The sequence below is a fragment of the Myxocyprinus asiaticus genome, chromosome 29, assembly GCF_019703515.2.
Source record: "Myxocyprinus asiaticus isolate MX2 ecotype Aquarium Trade chromosome 29, UBuf_Myxa_2, whole genome shotgun sequence".
NCBI lineage: Eukaryota > Metazoa > Chordata > Actinopteri > Cypriniformes > Catostomidae > Myxocyprinus > Myxocyprinus asiaticus.
The window spans coordinates 37150591-37172992 of record NC_059372.1 but is presented as its reverse complement, the minus strand read 5'-3'; the positions used below and the strand labels follow the sequence as shown (position 1 = coordinate 37172992).

Genomic DNA, 22402 nt, shown 5'->3' with positions numbered 1-22402 from the left:
GAGTATCTGTATTTGCTCATCTGCTCAGCAGAAACTTCCACTGATGTGAAGACAGCTCATTTCATTGTGTGTGGTTCTCTCTTCCCATAAGAGTGTGTGTGTGCGTGTGTGCGTGTGTGTGTGTGTGTGTGTGTGTGTGTGTGTGTGTGTGTGTGTGTGTGTGTGTGTCTGTACTGTATGTGTCCAGCTCAGCTCTCCACGTTGATCCGAGGGCCATCACATTGAACAAGACATATTACAAATTACTACTCTAAGCCTGTGCATGTGTTCGTATGTGCGTGCGTGTGTGTGTGTGTGTGGGGGGGGGTAACAGTCTGTGTAATTTGCTCCATATGAGAGGGGCTGCTGGTTGGGTTCTGGTTTATTATGGCAGGACATAGAGAGGGAACGCATCCAGAACTCTGAGGTAGGTGACTCCAGTGCTGTCACCTGCACTGATAGACGTCAATCAAAATGATTCAGTACTTGCTCCTTTGGGTCACATGACTCGATATGGCACAATTTAATTTTTCCACTAGGCCGATTTGTAAAATGTGTAATGTAAACGCTTCCTTGTTTTATTTTAGATTTTGATGCGAATTTTGTTGCTGTATGACTTTTCTAATGAGGCTGTAATTGGGATTACGTTAATCTTGTAAATAAGATTGTATCGTAGCATGCTAATATTAAACATACAGCTTAACTATAACATTAAATAAATTTTTATCAGTATAAACCAAATCAGCCATCCCCTTCACACATACCAGAGTTCTGAAAATGATTAATCTGTCTCAAACTGTTTCTCGTTACCTAGATTTTCACTGCAGCTGAAATGTAAACACAATTTTTTGTGTTAAAATACACAAATTACATGTATAAACATACACCAAACAGATGTGAATTCCAAACATTGTCAAGACATGATTTGTGTGTTTTTGCTGTGGTTTGTGTTTAGTATGTGTTTAGTAAATTTGAGGACCCCTCTGTATTTCTTGGACAATTACGCTACGGCATCATTTACCTCCCCTTATATCATAAACTATGATGTACTAACCATTTCTCCATTTGCTCCGAGTCAATTTCATCCTTTTTCCACCCTTCGCACTACTGTTTGTGTCCTCACACAGGTCTTTAGTCTTTTACAAAACCAAGTTCATAAAATGATCTATTGGGGCTGTTGATTTAATGCGTTAATTTGGTGAAATTAATTATAGTAATAATATCGATCTATCTATCTGTCTGTCCCTCCCTCCGTCCACCCATCCATCCATCCATCCATGTTATGCCTTGAAATTTTGTCCTAAAAACGGTCAAAACACCATAAAACTCCATGGCAGTCACATCATCACTGGAAGCAACACAAAGCAACAAGTCTGTTTTTTTGCCTTATTTGTGCAGCTTTTGACACTATCTCACACAATATTCTATTAGAGAGATTATTATCCATTGGTATTACAGGCACTTCTCTCGCTTGGTTTAAATCTAATCTCTCTTGTCGCACTCAGTTCGTTAAATTGAAAATTTTTCGTTCACAGTGCTCTCCAATTAATACTGGAGTTCCACAGGGATCAGTCTTAGGCCCTTTATTATTTATAATCTATCTCCTGCCTCCTATATTTTTAGGAAATTTGGAATCCACTTTCACTGCTATGCTGATGACACCCAGCTCTATATGTCCACCAAGCCAAATTCTTCTCTTCCACTGTTTTTCCTTCATAACTGTTTACTTGAAATACATTCATGGTTTTCTTGTAATTTCCTCAAATTCAATAGTAACAAAACTGAGGTACTTCTTGTAGGTACTAAGCATAATCTTGTCAATTAAAAAAGTTTTGCTCTGACCATTGACAATTCCACTGTTCCTCCCTGTTTGAAAGTTAAGAGTCTGGGTGTCATTCTGGACAGCACTCTTTCTTTTGAAGCACATGTAAATAATATTACCTGGACTGCTTACTTCCACTTGCGCAAAATAAATAATCTTTGTCCATCTCTTTCAACTCACAGCACTGTCACTCTCGTACATGCTCTGGTCACGTTCCGTTTGGATTATTGTAATTCCCTTCTATTTGCTCTACCACAAAAACTTCAGTATAAATTACAGCTGGTACAAAACTCAGCTGCATGGATTATTTCACAAACTTCTAAGTCTGTCCATATAACTCCTATTCTTCAACAGCTTCACTGGCTTCCTGTTAAATTTTGTATCGAATACAAGATTCTGTTACTGACTTTTAAGAGGTCTTCATAACCTAGCACCTTCCTATCTTCTAGATAAGAAGATCATATATATTCTCCTACCCATACTCTTAGATCCTGATCCTCTGTCTCTCTTGTGATACCTTCGGTTTGTCTGACTTCTACGGGGTCCAGATCCTTTAGCAGTGCTGCTCCACAACTCTGGAACTCTTTACCGCCAGATATCTTTAATTGTGATTGTCTTTCCACTTTCAGGTCTCTCCTCAAAACCCACCTTTTTAAACTGGCTTACTACAATTAACCTTTATTTATGAATGCATTCATTTTTATGATTTGTGATTTTAGATTTATATATTTTATGTTCTTATTGCAAACTTGGGGCAGTGGTAGCTCAGCAGTTAAGGCTCTGGGTTACTGATCAGAAGGTCAGGGGTTCAAGCCCCAGCACCACCAAGATGCCACCCTTGGGCCGTTGAGCAAGGCCCTTGACCCTATCTGCTCCAGGGGTGCTGTATCATGGCTGACCCTGCACTCTGACCCCAGCCTAGCTGGGATATGTGAAAAGAAGAATTTCACTGTGTATGTGCAAATGTATAATGTGTGATATATAAAGAAAATTATTATTATTAACTTGATTATGTATGTAAAGTGTCCTTGAGTGTCTTGAAAGGCACTTATAAATAAAATGTATTATTATTATTATTATTATTATTATTTCTGTAAAATTGGAGATGGGGATGGAAGCAGTGGGTTGCATTAAAATTGAAGCTGGCCTTTTTCTTCATGTGATACCTTTTGTTGCTTTCATCTTCAAATTTTCCCCCAGAGAATCAAGGCAGAGAAAAAGAGCAATACTCATCACATTTTCGTTGGTTTTTCGCAGGCATCTGCAAAGAAAACATCAGATGCTGAGGCTTAGTTGAGTAAACGGTCAGAGTGGACATGAGTGAAAGGGGCTAAAGGACCATTATGGCCTGGTGCGCTCCAGTGTTGTTTCTACGCTGGACTGCACAGCTCCTAATCCATAGAGTGTGCTCCGAGGGCCTCTGAACTGTGTTGCAATAGTGTGCCGCTCAGGGCCAGGTGTTCACATTTAAGTGCAACCGCATTCACACAAATAAACTCTCACTCATTTAGACACACTCTTTTCGTGTCTACTTCAAAGTTTGACTGTTGATCCCACTGCTTTTCTGTTTCTCTTGCTCCTGAACCTACCAGGAAACTGTCTGAATGCATTTCCTGACAGTGGCCCTGTTAACACCTGGCATCCGTCTCGGGTGATCCGATCACAAGTAGTCAACCAAGACAGACTGTTTACACCTGGTAGTAAAGTGCGTCTCAGTTGCACCTTCTGAGACCACTTGTGTCTAGAAATTGTTTAGAGGAGGGTCTCAGACTTGGTGAGAACATACATAACTTACTACATCAATGTGTTACTGCATGTTGATAAAGCACAGAATGTCGATATAGTGTTGTGACCAAATATATATAAACTTTATTCTCACTACAAACATGATTTTGTTTGAAGTGCAATGCTCATTATTCTTTTAAGCTGGGTGTACACTGTGTGAATTTGGCCACAATTTCGCCATCTGTGACAAATTTGGATGATGGTAAAATACACTCACTTAGCACTTTATTAGGAACTATGGTCCTAATAAAGTGACTGACATGGTCTTCTGCTGTTGTAGCCCATCCGCCTCAAGGTTTGACTTGTTGTGTATTCTGAGATGCTATTCTGCTCACTACAATTGTACAGAGTGGTTATTTGAGTTACCGTAGCTTTTCTGTCAGCTCGAACCAGTCTGGCCATTTTCCAACTGCGCTTTATCAACTTCTTAAATATGTGAAGTTTTATCATGTGTCCATTTAACCTTTTATTTATTTACCAAGTTGCACTGTCAAAAAAAAAAAAAAAAAAAACATTTTTTATCACGTTGTAATATAATTCTACTGAATTTGTTCTGTTACCCATGGGGGATTTGATTTGCTGCTCTCCCTGCTCAGTCCATGCATGGCTTAATGAAAGGGCAGGGAGTTTGCCCAGAACAGAACCATACTGCCAACCCCAACAGCTTGCTTCAGATTGTCTATAAGTCAATGAAAGTATTCATTTGACTGAAGTGGGCGTGAATGAATTGCCATTGCGATGAATCTTAGCCTCCAATAAAGTTCTGACAATGTCAGAAATTTGACATTGCAGTCGTTCAGTGTGACTGCTCCTACGACGGCAAGATGAGATACAACACCCAGTCAATGCTGTCAGTCAGGACAATTGAGACCAAAGCCTTGCCTACCAAGATCTCACTGGGATCATATTGTACAGTCTGAAAACTAATTGTCATAAAGGTCCATAAAACGTGCACTTGCTTTACCAAGATTTCCAATTGGACAGTTCTTTTTTTTTTATTATTTTTTTTTTTTACCGCATATAACTAGCTAAGTTTAAAACACTTGGTTAGTGCCATGGCTGACTGATAGGTGAGTAGGGCTAGATCAGGATGCATTAGCACTTACGCTACAAATGTAATGTGGTCAAATGCATTTCTGACTTCCTCCAAATGTTGTACTAGTGATTTGATCACAAACTATTTTGCGCTATCTGCCCTGCTTAAAAAAACTGCCTCCTGGTTTATGCTGCTAAGTGCTGGTTTGGAGTTGTCTAGTATAGCCATATTATTCTCTCACAAAAAAAACAAAACAAAACAAAAAAAAATGGTATGGTATGGTCTCGCTGATAAAGCTAGTGGACCAAGGGAGGCTTGCTGGTTAAGTTATCAAAGAAGCATTTTATGGACACCTGAATCCTACAGTATACCCATGGTCATGGAAAACCTGAAAATATCAAGGAATTTTAATTTATTTATTTATTTATTTTTTTTGTGGCTTGGACAAGTCATGGAAATTGCTATAGTAAAATGTATTTGTCTATTTTTTCTGCTCTAAAATATTTCATGAGCAAGATTTTGCTCTTGTGTTGAGTAAACCTTCATTGCAAGCCAAAGTGATGCCCGATTTGTCAGTGAATTGTTCTTCTGAGTCAGTCTTTTTAGATGAATTACTTAAAACGGTTCACAAAGCTGTGTGAATCAAAATTATTTTTAAAAATCTGTATTTAGTTCATGAATGGTCATGGAAAAGTCATGGTAATTCACTGGTCAAAAGGGTGGGAATACTGTAAGGACCAGCATCCAAAACAACATATGCTGGTGACAAGCATTGCTGGTCTTTTCAACAGGTCAGTTGCAATTGAATCTCCCGAGATGGAAGTTAATATCAGGTATAAACAAGGACAGAGCTTTCAGTTAACCTTCACTAGAGAGAATGTGAGATCTTCTCACTTGTTACAGATCGCAATTAGTAAAGCAAACACCAGCAGCATTTCTAGCTAGCCATAATGCCGTCACCGTCAGAGCTGCTGATTAATGGCCTTCACATGAGGAATTAACTGTTCTCAAATGGGGCAACAATGCACCCATTAAACCCCATCATCATTGATGGGGCCTGTCCTGTAGGCTGCAGTATGATAGAGGTACCTATGGCCCTCTAATGGCCCAGCATCAGCTTGCAATAATAAAGCAACAGGGTGCTCTGGCCAGGGTTTGTTTGTTTGATGACGGAGGAGCCATGAACTGTGATTTCAGCTGAGAGCCATTACGGAAATAGAACGAATGGAGAGGGGGAGGTGGGAGAGGAGGGGAGCTGGCTGTGGCCTTATGTCTCATGCAGGATGAGGAAGATTAGAAGACTTAAGAAAACAAAAGGATGGGTGTGAGACAGGAATTGCAGGTCTTTAACATCCAAGTGCTCTCTCCTTAATGGTGCTGATAGGTCAGTAACTTCTGAAGCCTGGGAAAAAAGTTTGAAGCTTGAGTGCTAAATGATGCTCGAAGTTTGCAACATTGGTATTCCACTGATCAAAGTTACACTTAACTAAAAATGATACATAAGGTTTCAAAATTCCTTTGTACCCTTTGTTCTACTTTAAATATGTACCATTTTAGGTCTGTGTAAAGATATCTTTGGTTTCATTTTTTTCTTCTTCTGAAAATCTAGTGAGCTGAAAGCACAGTGACCTTGCTGAAAACAATCTGAAACTAGCCTAAGGTGCTTTGTTGGTCTTTGCTGGTTCAGACTGGTCTCTCAGCTTGGCCAAGCTGGTCTTTAGTTCGTCCTGGCTTGAAGACCATTCCAAACAGTAGGGAGCAAAATTATGTTACTTAAGACCTCAATTAAGGCCAAATTCTAAGATAGCATTGCATGTCCCTTTTGAAAAACCATCCAAAGGTGACTAACTGGTCTTCCAGCCTGGCCAACCTGGTTAGGCTGGTCTGTTTTGATGGTTTTAGAGAGGTTTGTGCACTTTTCAACAGCTGGGAGACCAGCTAGACCATCTGAAGACCAACTTGGTCAGCTAGGAGACCAGCTACACAAGCTGAAGACCATCTTGACCAGAATAGAGACCAGCTGAATGGTGATTAGCTGGTCTTCCAGCATGGCCAAACTGGTTAGGCTGGTCTGTTTTAATGGTTTTAGAGGGGTTTGGGCCCTTTTCAGCTGACTAAGCTGGGAGACAAGCTAGACCAACTGAAGACCACCTTGGTCATACTGGAAATCAGCTAAACCAGCTGAATACTAGTTTGGCCAGGCTGGGAGGCCAGTTAAACCAGCTAAAGACCATTTTGGCCAGGCTGGAGAGCAGTTAGACCAGCTGGAGACCAGTTATGCCAGCTAGAGACCATCTTGGGCAGTCTGGAGACCAGCTAGACCAGCTGAAGACCATTTTTACAAGGCTGGAGAGCAGCTAGACCATCTTAAACCATTTTTTAATCAGGGAAATCATCAACTTCAAGGAAGCTGAGGCAGAGCAGAAGTCAAAATGTGGAGTTTAGGAAGGAGAAAGACATTCTTGGCTCAGCTTGCATTTCATCCATCCCAAAGACAAACAACAAGACTTCTTCTTCCCCCTTCCACACTCACAGATGACCTTGGAGTTGATAGGACAGCAGCCAAAATCTTACAGCCACAGGTCACTGGAGTATTCGATGTAATGCTGAGGGACTCTGGTGAGTTATTGTGTTACACAAGTGCATAAGTAGACATTGATGGCTTAGTCTGATCTCTGATTGAAGTGTGGACACACTGCATAACTCAAACACAGGATGTTGAGAGACAGCATTTGGGTCACCTCTCTAGACGATAGAAAATAAACTTATCTGAATTCTCACATCATTTACATTTTAACACATTTGATTGTTCGAAGTAATCATAAAATTTTGGTAGGCAGCTTAAGATGTCATAAGGAAAAACAACAACTCCCAAAGAGCCTGTTGTTGTTCTGGAGGCGCAGCATTAAACAGATGATCCTCTTAAGTGCAATTTAGACTCGCGGAATTACTCTGCGCAGACTGCTGAGCCTAGGGGGTGTAAATGAATACCAGAAAGGGTAAAAACACACAAATTCATCATTTCCCAGCAGCACATCAAATAAAGCTAAACATGAAATTTATCTCCAACTAATAGCACTGCAATATATTTTAAGTCTAACTGTCTCTAGGAGTTTCACACTGTTCATGATGCATTATTGATTATTATTCCTTAATAACTGCAGTCGAAATTGAAATTATATGATTTTAAAAAAGTATACAAAGATTCCAGTAAGTAATCAAAGCAATGCTTTGTTAGTTTCAGGGCTGTACTGATACAATCATATACAGTCGATACTTCAGATCCATGTATCAATATTTCTTTAAAGTGTGTTTATGAATGCATTCACATAATTTATTACACTCCAGTGAATAAAGAAGCAGCTCGGCTAAATAAGAAAACTCTGAAATTGAATTTTGCAGTGAGGTTAAAGCCACATCTATGAGCTGGCACCAACAAAAGTTGAGCAAGTTTCAATTGCAAATCAATTCATGATATCGTGATGCATCGCAAAGTATTGAGTCATGACGCAAGTATCGCTATAAAATCGACACAATAACATATTGTTATTCTTTAGATTCTTGTATCAATATTTGATTTTTTTACAGGATTTATATGTTATTTACAGTGCAATCAATGAAGAAGCCAGTTATATTAATAAGCAAAAACTCTGAAATTGTGCTTCCCTTTAAATCGTGACACAGGTATTGCGATTTTTGTTGTATCGTGAGGTAATTACCCAGCCCTAGTTAATTAGTTGAATAGAGGGCGTAGGGCAAAATAATATATGTTAATTTGAAAAAAAATATTTTCCAAATATTCCCTTACATCCTCCCATTTGTTTGAAATGTAATACCATTCCCATAGGGAGCAAGGAATAACTCGTTGAAGTGGAAAAAGGAATTGTCAGTTTGCTTTGACAGTCACACCGTAAATATTGACTCCTATAAAAAAGTAACATTTCCTGCAGCCCTCCCACTGTCTGCACCACTTTCTGACAGCTCTGGTCATTCCCATTCCATCCTGTTTGCCTCCGTCAGGTGGCCGAGAGGCCCAGCTGCTCTGCAGACTTACGTCTGCTGTTGCCGGCACCATGTGCAAGCTGCCATTGCAGCCAGGTGCTTTCCATTTCAATGTTAACACTCTCCAGAGACTCTCAAAGAGGTTATGCTAGGTCTCACCTGAGCTAATTGGTCCTTCAGGGAGAAAAGTGTGAGCAGACATGCTATATTGCTTTAGCCTTCAACTTATTTTGATCAATGCTTGACACTTAAAGGTCTAGACAGAGTATGTACATGCTGAATGTTGGTATGATATATGTGTGATCTTCAAGGTGACACTGATGAAAGTGTTCCTCTAGTCAAACTGGTGCTAGCAACGGCAAGCTTGAATACACAGTCTTTGGATAAAAGCATCTGCCAATTGCATAAATTGAAAGTTAGCAGTTGCTCCAGGATGGCTAATGTTGCATCTCTACAATAAGCATGTCTATAAGAATAAGCATCTCTAGAGAAGTGTGACAAAGGTTATTTTTATTTTTGGGTGAATTATCCCTTTAAGGTAAAATCTTGATATAGTTAGCAAACCGAGCTCAGAGACATGTCATGCATCAGCCTACTAAATACAAAATGCGTAATGCACGCCAAGGTCATTATCACTTGAGGCACTGATTTAATTTATTTATTCTTGATTTTAAGGTAAACGTCTATCAAGATCTTGTACAACACATCTGGAATTGCGTCAGTCACCAACTTAACCTTCACTGAACCACTTAAAATAAATAATCACTCATCACTGCAATTTTTTTGTGTACATACATCTGTAAAACATAGAGGTGGACACAAGTGAAATACACAGCAGGTTTAAATGTACTTACAGTTCACTGAGGAAGTGCAAGTTGCGGAAGGCATTGGGCTGAACTTCACTTATGTTGTTCATGCTGAGATCCCTAAAATCAGAGAGAGAGAGAGAGAGAGAGAGAGAGAGAGAGAGAGAGAGGAAACAGTGGTCAGCCGCAACGACAATGATATCAGTTACATTATTAATGAAAGCTGAGAGACTTTGGGTAAAATTGAAAGAGTTCAGCATACAATTTTTATGACTTTGAAAAAAAAAAAAAAAAAAACTTGGAAGAAATGTGAATCAGTTTCTAATAAAACATTATTAGATTTCTAACATGCAGATGCACATATGTATATTAATTACATCAGTGTCTCTCAACTGGTTCTGCTTTAAGAGATAGATTTTACATTGGACATCAAGTGGCGATCCAACACATTACTAAAACTGTTTATTGCACAAAAACATTAAAACATGAAATGTATGAATAATACCATGAACAACAAAGGCCCAACAATATGCTTTAATATTAAAATGACAGGCTCAAAAGGAAAATTTATTGCAAATGCATAACCAACAGCAGAATTGTGATTCACCGATCTAGCTCATGAAACAAACACTGGGCCAAATATTGCAGTAGTATTAGCCATATTACTAAATGACAGATGAATTTGCACATGTTGGTCTGATTGGATGTCAACAACAAAAGTTTAGCCTATTTATTTTACTGTCCTAATAATGCTTGATTATAGAAGTGAACATTCTAAGTGACAAGCAGATAGCACGGACCAATCAGTTGTAGTTATTACTGTAATGTTATTATTGCTAAAACTGTGTCTAAATGTGTTTAGAAACAAAATAATCACCACGAGTTGGCTTAAATTTAGCATCTGTTATTTTAATATGTAACAAACAAAATTCATGGCAAAAAGATTCAAAAGTATGATATTTGGTTAGCAAAATCATTTTATTTCACACATACTCAATAATAAAATGGCTGTATTAGCTCTGCAACATGTCAGCAATAGAGTGGGGCATCCATTTACAGTTGGCGCTACACACTGGGCCACAACGAACACTTCCAGTGTAGATGTTCCCTTTCAAGTCGATCACTTCAATGCTGCGTCAGTAGCTTATGCTATGGGAAACTCCTGGTGTTTTGAGTGTCATGCTCGCAATGAACACAATCAATCTCAGCAAGCGCTGTGTCAGCATGGACTCAGCTCAGGCAATTAACAGCAATTGTGCCTGACAGGGAAAAACGTCAGGGATATTTAGCATCCTCCTCATCGTAATCTCTGCTGAATGTGATCATATGATGTGCGCCAGCTGTTAGATCATCACAGCTATACTGGACAGCGAAGCCGCTTTAGGTTGAGAAAAGGAGGAACGCAAGTCTGGGCTGGTGACAAATCCTCCTGAAATAACTGCACTCTATTCCCGTCCTTGCACACCTCCTTCATGTGGTTCCTTGGAAGCTGCAGAATGAGTATAGTGGGAGGAGAGGGGAGTGGCTTCTGCTTTCAGAACGAAAGCGAGCCGAGGGCAAATCGTTTTGAGTTTCATGTGTTCACAGTGAACGCAATCAGTCTCATCGAGCGCTGCTTTTATAAAATAGCACTTGTACCCTTAAGACAGATTGATATATTGCTCACAATGTGGAAAACATTTGTGAAACGCAATCTTGAAAAAGACATTGTTAAGCAAATGGCTCTTTTATGTTTTTTAACACACAATAAAACATACAACAACAAGGACAATACAAAAGCGTTTCAAATGCGGAAGTGATAAAGGATACACTGTTTGTCAAAGCAGAGGCAGGGAGATCACTGTTAAGGTGTGCACAGTCAATGACAAAGCAAAGTTTCGGGGGCGTCCAGAGCACGAGAGATGTTATCGCAACCATAAAGAGAAAAATTCTGAAGAAACGGCGTGAAAATGAAAAGCCTCAAGCGCCATCTGCCAAAAGACTGCCGTGATTCTAAATGGCTTCAGAGATCGTCATTCCTGGGAGGAGTTTCCCATAGTGTCAGCTAGTGACGCAGCATCTCATTCCCAGGGTAACAGTAGTAACCAAAAATTTTCATTGATTATACTGGGGCATAAAGTGACGCATTCTAGGACAACATGTTGCAGAATCAATCAGAATGATTGTGAAATTCTGGCACCTTGATTTATGAGCAAATTCAACATCCTTAGTTCCAGAGTATTTTACCTTTCTGGGAACAGGTGGAGCTTTGGATGACATGAAAATGTGTGCACTTGTGCAACTTCCACATAACTTCATTATCTTTGTCCTTATGCTACTCATTTAACATTTGTGTAATCAAGATGAAAAACTGCACAATATTGATTACACTCATTGGATAATTATGAGTAATCCATGCAGCGGTTCTCGCATTTCAAATGAAAATCCCGCCTGCACCAGTTGCCTGGCTTCCAAAACTGAGAAACCCCTGATTACAACAAATTAAATCTGGCTTTGTTGTGTTTTATTATGCATGCCTCTCTCAATTTCCCATTCCATTAATTAATGAACTCCAGAGCCAGAGTTAGTGTCGTGATTGTGACAAACTGCCTTAACACAATGAGGCAAGAAGTATCTGATGGCTAAAATTGCTTTGCATTATCAGCTATGCCAATTCTGACTACTTGATTAGTAGTGTTGATTACAGACCCTGTTTGAGCTAGACAACACCTTCAGTCAGTGACCTGGACAATCTCTGGGTCAGTTGATGAGAGGTTCTGGCTTCAATCGTTACAACCAAAAGCAGCCAAGACAGCGAATGAAACATGTGGACTGTCATATCAAAGAAAACCCACACCTGCACATTTTACCATCCATCAGAGAGGAAGAGTGAAAAAAACATTGAGAGAGAAAAAAGTTTCTACTCTGAATTATTGTTTAACAGATGTAATTTCCTCCCTGGTTTCTAGTAAGTGTGTGGTTGCATGAAGTTGTGCTCCAGATGTTTTTTGCCTTCACTCTAATCAAACCATCCTGATCATCTTATTTTTTTACTCTTCAAAATATGACCTATTCCACCACAAGACAGTTCAGGGTCAGGTGTATACATTTATTTTCAACCTCATACCTTACCCATAATTTCTAGTGTACTCTGAAGTCAGCTCTGTTTTAAATGACATCTGACTGATGGTGTTCGCTGATGGCTATGTCCAAAACTATGGCTATCTGTTCTGTCAATGACTAAACAGATAGCATTTTTGTATGAAGGCATCTCCTAAGGAAATTAATTTGAGACCAACTTCCAAGGCACCATAACATCATATGTAATGGTCTAAAACAAATTCAAGCAAGATTTAGACCTAATATTTAAAGTCTACCCTGTTGAAAAAAACAACTTAAACGAGAGCTGGTTTGCTCATTTTAGGTCGTTTACATTTGTCTAGGTGGTCTCCCTGCCTGACCAGCTGAAAAGTGCCAAAAAACACCCTTAATACCAGCAAATAGACCAGTCTGACCAGGCTGGGAGACCAGCTAAGATCAGTAGACCTTATTCACAGCAGCGCCATCTTTGATTTTTGATGGGAATGACAACGAGTCTGTGAGGGATAGACCTACAGTCTCTTCAATGGTACTCAAAGTATTTTTGTGTCGTTCCGTGGAGAAAACATTGAAAAAAAATATTTTCAAGAACATTCAATAGACAAAAAACTCCAGACTACATGTGATCTAGAACCCTTTAACAGCTTTATACTGTGCGTGCCATTGAAGAGATGTAAGTCTATCCCTCACAGCCTCGTTGACATTCCCATTAAAGATGCCGCTGCCGTGAATAAGGTCTAAAACAGCTGATGTTTGTTTTTTCAGCAGGGTTCAAAGCTTATTTCTCAGTAAAGATGGAATCACAAGTTTTGACATTTATGAATTAACTTGCTTCTTTCAAACACTGTTTGTCGCCATTTTTATTGTAAGATATCATAGGCAGTAAAGAATATATGCTTCCTTCAAAAATCAACCAGATGATAATGGACAGGATGTTATGAAACACTGTATTGTGTGCCTACCATATACCACCTGCAAAGGAAGCATATTCAGGATTTGAACACAGCCTATTGGGGTTAGATGGTTTTACTAAACCTACAGGTGTACTCTATTATTCAAACTGAGGGGGTGCGTCACTCCAGAGTCGTAAAACTACTGTAGTGTTGGAATTGTGGTAAGGTCAACTGCGTTGAAGTAAATGTACTTAAAAAATAAAAACCTTGAACATCTGAACTTGAACATTTTTAGCAAGGTTTTCATTCAGGCCATTTAAACTCTTGAGCCTGCTTGATTCAACATTGATGCAACCAAACTGCAACATTACTTCATTTGTTATCCCAAGAGGTCTAGAACAGCCAAAAGGGCAGCTTCTCATAACCATAGACCACCAGGCTTGAGAAGATAAACTGAAAGGCCTGAAAATATTCATCACAGAGACTTTGATACTTTGCTGTTTATTTGTTTTGTCAGTGTGTCAAACATGACAAGGTGAAAAGCTAATTTGCTGTATATGAGGCCTGGAAAACTTCACCGGGTAACAGAAACAGAACAAGTTGACCTGAGCAACACTGTTTTCCACTGACATGGTGGCATGGAATGCACTCAACACAAACCTGTTAAACTGTGGGGAATATTTGGGTTTTGAACTACTCCCAGTATTGCACACATGAGCTGGTATGACTTAATAAGCATTTCCATCAAAGTGTTGACAGCTAGTCTACAGCAGCTACATAAAACAGACCACAATACTGAATCCTCATCAGAAAATAAAAATGTATAGCCATGTGAAACAGTTTCACACTCAGCAAACCATATAAAGAACACCTAAAAAATCTGTCATTTTGATAAAATTATCTGTAAAAAATAAATAAATAAATAAATAATATATATATATATATATATATATATATATATATATATATATATATATATATATATATATATAATTTTAAACCAGCCTACCCTGGTTAAAGCTGTGTTGCCTCCTAGCCTGGTCAATCCCAGCCTCACAATTACACTTAACACCTCTACCATCAAAACAGGCCAGCCTAGCTAGAATGGCTAGGCTAAGAGACGAGCTAGGTTAGGAGACTAGTTTACCATCTTGGGTTGGTTTAAGCTGTTTTTCTCAATAGGTGAGCATAATAGGCGCGTTTAATAATATTTTGTAATTCACGTTAATCGAGGATCGGTTATCTCATCCTAGGCTAATTTAATACACAGTATCTGTGCTAACAGGCTAAGTGTTTAGCACTGTAAATTTCCATCAATCACATTTAATATACCAAATATATCCTTCGAAAAGCTTTACTTTGCACCATAGGCCACTTAGTGCTGCCTGTTGCTACTGTTTTGATGGTTTTGTGTAAAAAATGTGAAGAAACAACTTAGCAAAATAATGAGCATGGCATCAGAAAACTGACATTTGGGGGCCTGGGTAGCTCAGCGATTATTGACGCTGACTACCACCCCTAGAGTCGCGAGTTCAAATCCAGGGCATGCTGAGTGACTCCAGCCAGGTCTCCTAAGCAACCAAATTGGCCCAGTTGCTAGGAAGGGTAGAGTCACATGGGGTAACCCCCTCATGGTCGCTATAATGTGTGGTTCTCGTTCTCGGTGGGGCGTGTGGTGAGTTGTGTGTGGATGCTGCAGAGAATTGCGTGGGCCTCCACAGGTGCTATGTCTCCACGGTAATACGCTCAACAAGCCACGTGATAAAATGCACGGATTGACGGTCTCAGACTCGGAGGCAACTGAGATTTGTCCTCCGCCACCCGGATTGAGGCGAGTCACTACGCCACCACGAGGACTTAGAGCGCATTGGGAATTGGACATTCCAAGTTGGGGAGAAAAGGGGAGAAAAAAAAAAAAAGACAAAGAAAAAGGACATTTTAGACACACTATAATACAATTATCCTGAACACATTTTTAATCTCTGTGGTTACCTATAAATCAAAATTAGGGGAGAGTTAGAATCTTTAAAAACCTACAATATCTTAACATTTCTGATTTGTTTCTCTCTCAAAATAAATTGTCATTCATATCCATTGGATATATCTGTTGACAACTATTCCTTGTGTGGTAATTGAAAGTTCTTTCCATGCTTAAGTAACACATACTGCTATTTTTATTTTAATAATTACAATAAATGAAAAGCGCTTTTGTGTGTCAGCCAAATGGGCAATGTTGAATTAAAACATTAAAGTGTGTAATCGATCTCAAGCTGACTTTAAAGTGAAAGTCTATCATGTTCTTCATGCTGCACATGAAGCATCTTATTGCAACCACTGTAATCAAGAAAATATTGTTTTTCCTTACTATTTTCATTATTTTTTTATTTTATTTTTTTTAATTAGCCAAAGGCAGATGTGATGGACACAATCCCAGTTCACAAGATATCATGAACCGTTTAATACCAAAGGAAATATCTGGCAGTCATGTTTCAGCGTTGAACACATGGTTCCTGTCAATTATTTCAATTATTACTAGGTTTTGCAATGAGGCAAGTCTGGCCCCCCTGCTGAAAAAAAAATAAATAAATAAAAAAAATAGCTTAAACTATCATGAGGTGGTTTGCTGGTTTTCACTGGCCACCAAAGACTTTAGAGATTTTTAGAGTTTTAGGCACTTGCCATATAGTTGGGCTGGGAGACCAGCTGACCGACCAGTTAAACCAGTTAACACCACCATAGCCAGGCTAGGAGACCAGCTAAAACAGCCTAAACCAGCTAAGACCAGCAAATCACCTTTAATTTAAGAATTTAAGTTGATTTAAGCAGTTTTTTTCCCTCCAACAGGCCTTAAGCATGCCCTGCAGAAAAGGGTATATATGGAGGCTGTGTCGCAATCCCTCCCCCCAGTGTTTGCACATGTAAGGGTTTTGGTGCACGACCATCAGAAAGATGATCCTTCTTAATGTCAACACATGCAATGAAGACTTAACTTGTTTCAAACAGCTGCACTAAATACCCTTTAATTCAAAAATATCATCACAGAAGAAGTGCATTTAGGTCATTTTATGTACAAAATGCATTTTTACTGTTTTATTTAATAAATTAACAGGCCAGAACAAACAATAAGTGACACATCACATCACTGATCCATTACAAAAATTATACAATACATTCACTGACCACTTTATAAGGAACACGTGTACACCTATTTATTCATGTGGTTATCTAGTCAGCCAATTGGGTGGCAGCAGTGCAGTGCATAAAATCATGTAGATACGGGTCAGGAGCTTCAGTTAATGTTCACATCAACCATCAGAATGGGGAAAAAATGTGATCTCAATGATTTCAACCGTGGCATGATTGTTGGTGCCAGACGGGCTGGTTTGAGTATTTCTGTAACTGCTGATCTCCTGGCATTTTCACGCACAACAGTCTCCAGAGTTTACTCAGAATGGTAAACAAAAAGACATCCAGTGAGCGGCAGTTCTGTGGACGGAAACTACTTGTTGATCAGAGAGGTCAACTGAGAATTGCCAGGGCTACGTTTTTCAAAAGCATTGTATGCCTAAGGAGATCGTAGAAACCCTTGGTGCCAATGGTCTCTATGATCAACTTAAGCTTGCGATGCTTTTGGGAAATGCAGCCCAGACTGGTTCGAGCTGATAGAAAGTCTACTGTAACTCAGATAACCACTATGTACAATTGTAGTGAGCAGAATAGCATCTCAGAATGCACAACACATTGAACACTGAGTCAGATGGGCTACAAAAGCTGAAGACCATGTCAGGAACTTTATTAGGACCATAGTGTTCCTAATAAAGCTCTCAGTGAATGTATATAAAGCGAGAGAGAGAAAAAGAGAGAGTGAAAGAAGCTTGGACAAATAAAAGCAGGGTACTGAAGAAATCCGTTGCGGAGGACATGACTAGACTGCTCTGCTGGTCATGTCGAGGCAGAGAAAGCGAGAGGAGATTATATAATAGCCATCTTTGAAGTGGATCTGGAGGGCTCAATCCTTCCGTCAAACCATGGCACAGGTATGCTTTCATCTCTACTGCCTCATACCAGCTCAACATCACAACCCAGGCATGCTACCTACTATAAATATACACATTTACAGTATAATTTTCCTAGAATTAATGTTAGAATGTATTGTCTCCACTGCAGAAGCTTAGCATTTTATGGAAACTTAAAGGGATAATTTGCCCAAAGATGAAAATTCTGTTCACCCAAAAATGGAAAACATGTTTCAAATGACCTGAGAGTGAGTAAATAATGACAACATTGTCATTTTTGGGTGAACCATTTCTTTAAAATCACAAGTGTGCTCAATATTTCCAAAAACATTATTAAGGTGTGTCAGAACTTGATGAGGATAATGATGACATTGATGGAGATGATGATGACTTCAATGTCTGAGTCAGTCCTACCACATTAACAAAACGTTTGGGGTGAGTCCATTGCGAATGACAAATAAACTTCTGAGAATTCTACTTGACGAATGCAAAAATTGCTGCTGCGGAGCATAATATATTTAAAGAAAGAAAGAAAGGGGAAAAATGGGAGCGACAGATGCATAGACTAGGATCCTGTTTGGGAGAAGTTGATACAGTTGCCATGGTGAGAAACCTCAAGCCCTTTTTGTGTGAAACAAAGTGTGGAGGTCGGAGCCATGCTTCAATTCATCATTTAGTCCATGTTGACATCATGGCATATCAGAGGGACCCAGGGACCCAAAACAACAGTCTTAAACTTTGCTCGGAAGTTGTCACCTCTAATCAGCGAAACAATTCCAACCATACACATAATGGTCAACAGACTGATAACATAACTCTCTAGTCTGTAATATTTGTTTTTGTTAAAATATTGTTTGTGTAGTAAAACCATGGTAACTTTTGTGGTTATTTATACTACAAACACCATCGTTGAACTATAGTGACTGTTGTAAAACCTTGGTAAATTTTATGGTTTCAAAGGTTTTACTATAAAAACCATAGGTCATCTATTGTTATTGACTATATTGAAACCATGGTTAATTTTCTTGAGGGATGGATAAAGCTATTGCAAGGAAACCAAAAATAATTTGGAGAGAATGCAAAACTGTTGTGAGGGAATTCAAAACTTATTGTGAGGGAACACAAAACTATTGTGATGGAATGCAAAACTCATTGCAAGGGAACACAAACTATAGTGAGGAATTGCAAAATTCATTTAGAAAGAACGAAAACTATTGTGAGGGAATGCAAAACTTATTGCGAGGGAGTGCAAACTATTGCAAGGGAGCACAAAGTATTGCAAGGGAATGCAAAACAATTGTGAGGCAATGCAAATTATTGTGATGGAGTGCAAAACTTATTGCGAGGGAACACAAAACTTACTGTGAGGGAGCGCAAACTATTGCGAGGGAATGCAAACTATTGTGAGGAAGTGCAAAACTAATTTTGAGGAAACGCAAACAATTGCGAGGGAATGTAAACTATTGCGATGAAGTGCAAAACTAATTTTGAGGGAATGCAAACTATTTTGAAGAAATGCAAAATTTTGCGAGGAAGTGCAAACATATTGCGAGGGAGCGAAAAAATAATTGTGAGGGAATGCAAACTATTGCGAGGAAGTGCAAAACTCATTCAGAGGGAACGCAAAACTCATTGTGACGGAACACAAAACTTAATGCGAGGAAGCGCAAACTATTGCTAGGGAACGCAAACTATTGCAAAGAAAGAGCAAAACAAATTTTGAGGGAATGCAAATAAAGTCTTTCTAGCAAGTCAGTCCACTGGCGGACATCTTTGGAACGTTCCCGGGAAGCTATTTCCAATCATGACAGTGCAGCTCCAATCTACTCGAATGGGGAAAGAATGAAATCTCCAAAACGCTTGTTCAAGATTACGATCAAAGAACATATTTCAAATCAGCAGTAAAATCTGAAGAAAAAAAAAAATGGTATCATAAATTGTGCTTCTATACCTCAAATTCCGCAAAAAAATTATCATTTTCCCAGAACGCAAAAACTCAAGCAAAACACATTGCAAGGTCATTCAAAACTTAATGCGAGGGAGCGCAAACTATTGCGAGGGAACACAAAACTAATTGCAAAGAAATACAAACTATTGGGAGGGAATGTAAAACGTATTAAGAGGGAGCGCAAACTATTGTGAGGGAACACAAACTATTGCGAGGAAGTGCAAAACTAATTTCGAGGAAACGCAAAATATTATGAGGAAACACAAACTATTGTGATGAATTGCAAAACGAATTTTTAAGGAACACAAACTATTTTGAGGGAAAGCAAAACTTATTGCAAGGGAGCACAAAACGTATTGTGTCGGAACGTAATCTTGCGAGGGAATGCAAAACTCATTGCGAAAGAACACAAACTATTGCGAGGGAAAGCAAAAGTCCTTGTGAGGGAACGCAAAACTCATTGCAAGGGAACACACATGTCCTTGTGAGGGAATGCAAAACGTATTGTGAAAGAACACAAACTATTGCAAGGGTATGCAAAACTTACTGCAAGGGAAATAAAAACATGAGAGGATGCAACATTTTAGCAAGGGTTCTGTAACAGCCAAAATAAAGGAAAGGCTTGTGGTCATTTTTGCACTGATTTGCACAGAATGGGAAAAAGAAAAAGAGCTATAAAATATGGATGAGACAATGCCTGTGCTTACCAATGTATCACTCTCCTCTTGTGCGCTTCTGTTGTCTCAAAATTTCCCTGGCTGTTGGTCATTCCTACTCTCTCACTCGTCTGGGCATTGTACCCACCTGAAGACCGGATGACTAGATTTCAAACCAGTTTGGAATTTGATTTAGCTTCTGCGACTAGTCACATATTAGAAGAGTATGTTCCCTCACAATGAGTTTTGCACATTAGAAGAATATTGGCAACTGGCACACACTGTCAGTTGTCAATGATCTGGGTGTTTTGTCGCAATATTGTTGCAGATTAAAAAAATCAAGAGCATGACAAGCTTCAGTCTTGTAGTATGCACTTGGATTTAGAGATATTCTCAGTTTTCTCACCCCCTTGATCACAGTGAGCCATTTATCAGCACTACTGGAACAATCTGAGCATTGTTGGCACATTTCCTGTTTTTTTGTCTGGCTTCCATGGACGCTCTTGTGTATATGCACACTAACTCACAAACACTTTCCTGTAGGTCAGGGGCCAAAGCTTCTGAAAGTGTCTTTACACTAGCTTCAGAGGAGACCACCCTGGAGAGGAAGTAGTGATTGAGGTTATAGCTTCACAACATAACATGCGATAAAGAAAAAAATCATAGTTGCCCTTTAAAAGACAGAAGGAGGATAGGGGTTCCTCTTTGTACAATGGAACACCAGGCCATAACACTCAACGCCTGAATGTACAATGACACCTTTCTCTACACAGCATGCTGCTCTCGCTTCATGAGCATGGTTTTATTTTATCTATTTTTATTTTATTTGTTGGCTTTTTAAAATTTAATTCAACACAATGAAGAGAGACAGGAATTGTGGGGAGAGAATAACAGAGTTGAACCAGGACATCAGCTGGAGTCAGACCGGCATACTTGCAAGAGCTTCACAGTGCCGATATGCTGGAAGAATATTTGATAACTACAGCACAACGCCTGTAACCATGGCCTGGATTTGTCACAACACTTGTCTAAGTACCAATTAGTCAATTATTTGATTAGTTCTGCTACTTGTTGACGAGTTGGGTCTGTGTCGACTAGCTATGGATCACATGACTTCAGTTGCACTTGTTCTACACTCAGAGGTTAAACTGGGATTTTAAAGGAGGAGGAAATCTAAAATTAAGTGGTGATTCTGTTTCTAACTACTTCCATCGAGTCCCACCCACTATGCTACTACAAGACCCCATCTCTCTCTCTCTCTCGTTCAGCATTTTCTGCTCCATTCATACTCTCGTCCTTCTACAGGCTGGCAGACCTAATCCTCCCCTTCATCACCCTCCAGCCTTAAAAGCTGACATGTTTGGGTAAACATAACACAGTCTCATGAATCCTGAGACACTGGTGGAAAGCCACAAGACAAACAGGCCTTCCTCAGGTGCTGCTGTCCTCTTCAAAGCATTGGATCCATTTCAATAGCTCTCTGTCGTTAACACTGCCACTCTAGTCCCATGTTCTTCAGTTAAACCCACACATGCACTCAAAGCAGAAGTAGGTCCTCCAGACATGTCTGTCTCTCTCTCACGCTCTCTCGCCTTTCTTTCTCCTTACACAGATTGTGAATTTACCTTCATTTTCTTTCTTCTCAAACTAACCTTAAACCTTCAAAGAGTAGTTCAACCAAAACCCATATGACTTCTTACTTAATTGGAACAAAAATAAAAAGTGATATCTTGAAGAATCTCCATGCAGGATATTTTAATATATAAACTGTATATACAGTATCAGCAGTTCAGTGTGTCCATGGCTGTCAAGCTCCAAAAAATTGCATCATAGAAGTATTATGAAAGTATTTTATATGATTACATTTCAAGTCTTCTGAAGCCGTTTTATCTTTTTGTGAGGAACAAACCAAAATTTAAATTGTTATTCACTGAAACTCTTGAATCTTGGCACATTTATGAGAGTTCATGAGAGACGTAGCGATGTGTGAACGAATCAGTTTTATGAGTCTGATCTTTTTCATGTTGATCCAGTTCTGATCTAAATGATTCATTCATGAATCGGACTCGAGTTCAACTCAACTGACTCAGTTACATCAATGTCTACGTAATGTAAATTATGTAATCGACTGAGGTGAGCTCAACAATAAAAGCTTGAAAGGGGATATGATACCTCGACCCCAATGGATGGAAAACTGAGAGAGACAATTGGCGAAAAGAAAAGATAAACAATAAAAACCCTTCCTCGAGCATTGAAAAGGCCATCTTGCTTAGTATTCTCCTCACACAGATTCACAGTGACACAGGAAGGAAGAAACAATGCTCACTTCCCCTCCTTCTGTTTTCTTAGAGACATGTTTTTCTTTTACGTACTGTCAAGCT

At 39.2% G+C, this 22402-nt stretch overlaps 1 protein-coding gene across 1 annotated transcript in view; it reads right to left on the bottom strand.

Moving 5' to 3' along the window:
• The window catches only part of LOC127419718 (leucine-rich repeat-containing G-protein coupled receptor 6-like), a 118866-nt gene that overhangs the window by 62381 nt on the left and 34083 nt on the right, over positions 1 to 22402 (bottom strand). The window contains exon 2 of the mRNA XM_051661369.1: positions 9479 to 9550. Within this exon, the coding sequence (XP_051517329.1) occupies positions 9479 to 9550 (72 nt within the window). The remainder of the gene's footprint in view (positions 1 to 9478; positions 9551 to 22402) is intronic.